Below are 7,500 nucleotides of genomic sequence, written 5' to 3'. Positions count from 1 at the left end.
CGATTTCTTATAAGTCAACGTGTCCGTATAACTCGCTGAATTTTGACATGAAGTTATGCTGGTAACAACATTATGTGGCCCATGAACCTGATTGTCAGTACTCATGAATGTGTACCGTTTCGTTTGATCGTTCATATCCCCATGTTGTTTCGAGGTACCTTCCATAAGATCCCGTTCTGGATCAGGATTTTGCGTGGGCGGTAGGTGCGTTCCCTCACCTAATATAACAATCCCACAAAACGTGTTCTCGGCGTGTCAAAAGAACGTTTAAGATATGCAAGCTACGTTCCCTTAGACTATACGATAAATCACATTGTATACTATAGTGTATATATATATATATATATTTATCTACATATATCTTTTTATCTTCAACTAGATGTATTTTATAGAGAGATAGAGATAGAGATAGAGATAGAAAGAAAGAGAGAGGGAGAGAGAGAGAGAGAGAGAGAGAGAGAGAGAGAGAGAGAGTACGTTTATACGAATTTAAATATTTGTAATATTAAAAGTAAGAATTAATAAGAGTTAGATGTATTTCGTGATAGTATTTATATTAGTGTTAGTGTTACTGTTAATGTTAGTGTTAATGTTAATATTAATATTAGGATCAGTATCAGTATTAGCGTTAGTGTTAATATTAAATGTTAGTATTAGTGCTAATGGTAATGTTAGGATCAGTATTGATGTTAGTGTTAATATTAGTGTTAATGCTAATATTAGAATTAGGATCAGTATCAGTAGTGTTAGTGTTAATATTAAATGTTAATATTAGTGCTAATGGTAATGTTAGGATCAGTATTGATGTTAGTGTTAATATTAGTGTTAATGCTAATATTAGAATTAGGATCAGTATCAGTATTAGCGTTAGTGTTAATATTAAATGTTAGTATTAGTGCTAATGTTAATGTTAGGATCAGTATTGATGTTAGTGTTAATATTAGTGTTAGGACCAGTATTAGTATTAGCGTTAGTGTTAATATTAAATGTTAATATTAATGCTAATGGTAATGTTAGGATCAGTATTGATGTTAGTGTTAACATTAGTGTTAATGTTAGTTATACTTTTAATGGTAGTTTTAATCATTGTTGTATCAGTTTAGTGTTAATGTTAATATCAATATTATAGTTAGCTTTAATATTGATATTAGCGTTAATGTTAATGTTAGTGACAATGTTAGTGTTAACGATAATGTTAGTGTTAGTGTTAGTGGTAATGTTAATAAAAAATAATATAAAGATATTGTTAATATAATATAAACTTTCTTTTTTTCTTTTTACCTTTGAATAGTTAATAATTTTTAATATTAATAAAATTATAAATTGGAAATTAATAATGTTAATAATCAAAAATTAATAATGTCAAAAATCAAGAATTAATAATTAATAATTGAAAAGTGATTAGTGGTAACTATTGATAATTTCATTGATATAATTTAAACTCCATAAGAAAGATTAAACCAAGACAGACATAATAAGAGAAAGAGAAAGAGAAAGAGAAAGAAAAAGAGAGATAGATAGATGAAGAGATTGATATATATATATATATATATATATATATATATATATATAAAGAGAGAGAAAGGGAGAGAGGGAGAGCGGGAGAAATAGCATTTGTCAAAGAGAAATAAAAATGACAAAAATAGAGAAAAACAAAAGAAAATAATATAAAGAGATAAAAATAAAGATACCTGTGATAGATATAAATGTGTGAGCGTTAAATTAAAAAATATAAACAGCATTGTGTCGAAGAGAGATAAAAGATCGTTGTAATCCAAAGTAAAGAAAAGAAAGAAGAAAAGATCACAGAAAAGAAATAGAGAGAGAGAGAGAGAGAGAGAAAGATAGAAATAAATACGTCATGAATAAATTTAACCTTGCAAGCGTTATATTTAAAAAAAAAAAAATTAATAATTAATGACGTTATTAATAAAGAATTAATTATTAACAACATCAATTATTAACAATTAATAACATTAATAATTATTAATAATTATTGATTAATATTAATTAATAATATAGATTGATGATAATAATAATAATGAATAATCAATCGTATAAATCACGGGAGAAAAAGAAAATAAATAAACAAAAAAAAAAAAGAAAAAAGAAAACACAAAAAATAATACCATGAGATGGAAATAAATATATCAAGGATAAATACAACTATATAAGCGTTATATTAAAAAAAAAAAAAATTAATAATTAGTAATATTATTAATGAAGAATTAATTATTAATACTATCAATAATTAATAACATTAATAATTAATAACATTTATGATTAATAATATAAATGATTAATAAGACGAATTATTACTAATTAATAATTCATTAAAACGATAGAAATACATATGTGAAGGATAAATTTAACTCGTGCAAGTGTTATATCAAAAAGAAAAAAAAAGAAAAAAAAAAAAAGAAAAGGATAATAATTAATAATATTCATGATTAATAATAACAAGTATTAATAATTAATAACAATAATGATTGATAATATCAATTATTATTAATTAATAACATTAATGATTGTTAATAATTACAAAATAATATTGGCAATTATTATTAATAATAATAATAATAATTAAAAATGAATATTGTCAATCATTATCATTACAAATTATTAATGATTGAAAAAAAAAAAAGAAACGAAAAACATAATAACTGAAATAATAAATATCATTTAATTTTTGGCCGATATTCAATAAGAAGGACAGACAAGGATAGAATAGTAATAATAGTACGAGTAAGAGAAAGATAGATAGATAGTTTAGGTATGAAGATTGAGAGATAGAGATATATGAAGAAACGGCTTTGTATCGAAGAGAGATAAAAGATCGTCGAAATCACGGAACAACGAAAGAAAGAAAGAAAGAAAAAAAAAAGAAAGAAAAGAAACCAAAAAAAAAAAAAAAAAAAGAAAGACAGAAAAAAAAGGGAAAGGAAAAAATAAAATACACCACCGAAAAGAACAAAAAATACATACATACATATATATATATGTATATATATGTGTATGAAGAGATAGAAATAAATATGTCAAGGATAGATTTAACACGTGCAAGCGTTATATTCGATCGAGCGTGTCGCTGACAGGAAAGAGATAACGAAGATGGGAACGAGCGATATTACAAAGGACGTCGATTTACCGTCGGGTTCAGGACTGCCAACTGGTGATATGTCCGGTGTATGGATGATAGGCGTGTACGGGCTACCGTATAATGAATTATTTTCCGATTTATATTCCTGGATACCCCCCTGCTGTTGTTGTTGTTGTTGTTGTTGTTGTTGATGATACAACGACGAGATCGGTGAATGGCCACCCCATGGGATCTGTGGTATTCCTTGATAGCTCTCCATTTTGGACCTTTTAATTTTTTTTTATTTTTTTTTATTTTTTTTTTTTTCTTTTTGAACATCGATAAATCAACACTTTAATCCATTCCACCTTTTACTCGTCTTAATTGTCAATTTAATTGTTAATAAATCGTAATTAATTATGTACACGTATTGTTTTTATTTATTTAACTGAACGACAGAAAGGGAGGGATGAGTGGCGGGTTAACGGGGACGGGAGGAGGGGATAATACAAATACGTCTTCGATATGTTGTCTTTTTTTTTGTTTTTTATTTTCTTTTTCTTCCATTCTTTTTCTCTTCTCCCACTTTTTTTTCTTTTGATTCTTTTTCTCTCTCTCTCTCTCTCTCTCTCTTTCTCTCTCTCTCTTTTCTTTTGTTCGTGATGTAAAAGAAAAAGCTTTTTTTTTGACAAGTTTGTTTTTATTTTTTTATTCCTTTTTTTTTATTATTATTATTTTTTTTTTTTTTGTTGACGACAATAATATTTTTTTTTTTTTTGTAAATAATAATAATAATTCGTTACTCCAATTAAAACTTTCTCCCCAATGATATTTTAACGATGAAATATATTCTGAATTTTTTTTTTTATTTTTTTATTTTTTTTTAATAACAAACATTTTTTTTATTTTTTATTCCTTTTTTTTTTTAAACGTTACTCTGTCAACGATAACACTTTCCTAAATCTTCTTAAATCGTTTTTTCTTTTTTTCAAGGATAAAAAAGTTTTTCAAATAATTTCCTAGATTAATGAATTCGATAAAATTAATAAAATTGATTGAATTAATGAAATAATTAAATTAATAAAATTGATAAATTTTTCTTTAATAATTTTTTCAAATGATACGTTTTTCGAACGAATGATTCTTTTTCTATTTTTTTTTCTTTTTTTTTTTTTCTTTTTGATAAAAAGACTGTCCCGAGATTATTATTTATTTTTTTTTTTTTTTTTTTTTTTTTTTTTTTTTTTTTTGTAATAATAAAAATTCCACATAATTTCTCCACCGATAAAATAATTTTTAATAGTCTTCTTAATAATAATAATTATAATTTTTCTTTTTTCTCTGGACAAATCTTTGTTATATGCAAATATAATAAACACATGTATAGAATTTCTTTTTAATCCTTCATCTCGCTATATGAACAATAAAAATTTCTATAAAAATTTTTCGCTTTTATTCTAAAGATTCCTATAGAAACGATAAAATTTTGAAAAATTCTAAATCTCGTTATATATATGCAATAACAATTTTTACGAATCTTATTCTTTAAAAAAAAAAAAAAAAAAAAAAAAAAAAAAAATAAAAAAAAATAAAAAAAAAAATTCACCTCATATAAAAATAATAACTATTTTCATACGGATTTTGAAACTTCCTCCATAGAAGCAATAAATGATCTTTTTCTATTTTTTTTTATTTTTTTCAAATTCTATATAGCGTTACGCAACACCAATGAAAATTTTATTATACTTATATTTTCTTTTTTCTTTTCAAAAAAAAAAATTGTAAAAAAGAAGTAACACAAGAAAGGAGAGGAAAGGAAGGACAAAAGGAAAAAAGAAAAAAATAAAAAAAAAAAAAAGAAGGAAAAAAGAACTATAACTCACATGGAATGATGAATGGCGGCATTGGTAGGATTGGACCTACTGCTGGTAGCATTACTAGCTGTTGGGGGGGAGGAGGGTGCACCGGGTGCTCGTTTAGCGTGTTTCCTACGTCTCGGTCTGTATTTGTAATTTGGATGTTCTTGCATGTGTATAACCCTGAGTCTCTCGGCTTCCTCAACGTAGGGCCTTCTGTCCTGTGGCGTCAATCCTCGCCATTTTTTCCCTAGAAATAATATAAATACATAATTACTATGAAAATGTAGAAATAAAAAAGATATATATTTCTTTATACGTATATATAAAAATTTTCTATATGTATATATATAAAAATTAATTGTCAATTATCAATGATTTTATTATATATATTAAATCACATAATTAATATATCATACAATTAAATACATATATATGTATTAGGTTGGAAGCTATGAAACGAGCATTTTTGTTTAGTTTTTTAAATTCATTCAACGCCCGTTTCATAGTTTCCAATCTAATATATATATTAGTGGGACCGGAAATTAATGTCGCTTTCTTAAATTAAATTCAAACGAATAAATTTTTAACAAGTTTTTATTTTTAATCACAATCAAATATCGACATGCGCAGAAACGACGATTACTTTCCGGTCCCCGTAATATATATATATTTATTTATTTATTATATATACTTAATTTTATATATACTTTACATTATATATTATAATTGTATGAGTATTATATTTGTATATATATATATATATATATATATATTAAGTATAGATGTATATGATATAAAATGAAAACTGTATTGTGTATATTTTAATATTTTCAATAGTAAATTTTGGAATAATTTTGCAATAAGATTTGTAGATATTTTCAATAATTATAAATGGACATTTAATATTTTTTATTTAACAAAAGTTTTATAATAATTTCAAACGTTTTCTAATATTTAACAATCGTAAAAAAGAATTTAATATTTTCGTCAATACTTTAGAAATCGTAAATTAATATTAGCAACTTTTTAATTTTTGAAGATTAAAAAAAAATTATAAATAAAAATTGTGTATTAACAATAACTGTTTATTAACAATTCAGCGTGTATAAAATATCGTATAAATCTTACCAGTCCTTTTGTATCACTGGAAAGCAGCATGAACAGACAAAAACAATATATATACTATATATTATTATAAATATATATTATATATGTAAATATAATATAATAATAATACATTATATATAAATATATATATAAAATATTATATAATATATATAATATATATATATATATGTATAAATGTAAATATATACAAAAAAAAAACTTTCAATTGCTCTTTGAATACAAAAAAAAAAAAAAGAAAAAGGGAAAAAATTTCGATCTTTTTCAAAATCGATGATACTTAATCTTTCTTTCATTCCTTTATATTTTTTATGCTTTATTAATACACGCATAAGATTAATAATATAACATATATATATAATATATATATATATATATTAATATAAAATATATACCGATATATATATATATATATATATATACATATATAATTCAATGTAAATGAAAAATATACACGTATATATATATTTTTTTTCAAATTCAATAATATCCAACTTCTCCTTTTTTTTCCCCCTTTCTTTCTTTCTATCTTTTTAAATACACACGCTTAAGATTTACTTCAACCATACATGTCTATAATATAAAAAGAAAAAAAAAAAAAACTAGTATAAAGTACAACTGTGTCAGCATTAAAGTATTATACCGCGGCACACCTTTAATTCTATATATATATATATATATATATATATATATATATACATAAACATATATATATACATATACATACATATGTATATAAACTGTTGTTGATTGTAACACGTAAGTGTTGTTGATTGTAACCGTATTATATATCGGTCTTTATATATCTACATACGCCTATATCAGAAACTTTTCCTTAAAGACCTCGTAAACATGAATGCGTTAACTCGCCTTGTTAATTCTCTCTCTCTCTCTCTCTCTCTCTCTCTCTCTCTCCCTCTCTCTCTCTCTCTCTCTTTCTGTCTCTTTCTGTCTCTCTCTCTCTCTCTTTCTGTCTCTTTCTGTCTCTCTCTCTCTCTTTCTGTCTCTTTCTGTCTCTCTCTCTCTCTTTCTCTCTCTTTTTCTCTCTCTCTCTCTCTCTCTCTCTGTCTCTTTCTCTCTCTTTCTCTCTCTCTCTCTCTCTCTGTCTCTTTCTCTTTCTGTCTCTCTCTCTCTTTCTCTCTCTTTTTCTCTCTTTTTCTCTCTCTCTCTCTCTCTCTGTCTCTTTCTCTTTCTCTCTCTCTCTCTCTTTCAGTCTTTCTGTCTCTCCCTCTCTCTCTCTCTCTCTCTCTCTCTCTCTCGTGATCTCTCGTAGTCTCTATACGTCTTTACCTTTTTATCACTTTATTATCACTTATTATAATCGAAAAGATCAAAACTCGAAAAACCATCGTCTTTGAGTTATCGACCCTTCGAAGGTCGAATATATTACTTACTAAATAAATACAACGATAAAAGTCGCATAACTAAGAGATTCTT

At 24.9% G+C, this 7,500-nt stretch overlaps 1 protein-coding gene across 1 annotated transcript in view; it reads right to left on the bottom strand.

Annotated features, from left to right (window-relative positions):
* Positions 1-7,500, bottom strand: part of LOC118446587 (uncharacterized) — a 128,641-nt gene that overhangs the window by 2,801 nt on the left and 118,340 nt on the right. Inside the window, exons 4-6 of the mRNA XM_035877448.2 lie at positions 4,963-5,185; positions 3,149-3,366; positions 1-218 (exon numbers count right to left, since the gene is read on the bottom strand). Of these exons, the coding sequence (XP_035733341.2) occupies positions 1-218; positions 3,149-3,366; positions 4,963-5,185 (659 nt within the window). The remainder of the gene's footprint in view (positions 219-3,148; positions 3,367-4,962; positions 5,186-7,500) is intronic.

Source organism: Vespa mandarinia, chromosome 25 (assembly GCF_050613455.1).
Source record: "Vespa mandarinia isolate Hongniang chromosome 25, ASM5061345v1, whole genome shotgun sequence".
NCBI classification, from domain to species: Eukaryota; Metazoa; Arthropoda; class Insecta; order Hymenoptera; family Vespidae; genus Vespa; species Vespa mandarinia.
This window is presented reverse-complemented; position numbering and strand designations above follow the sequence as displayed.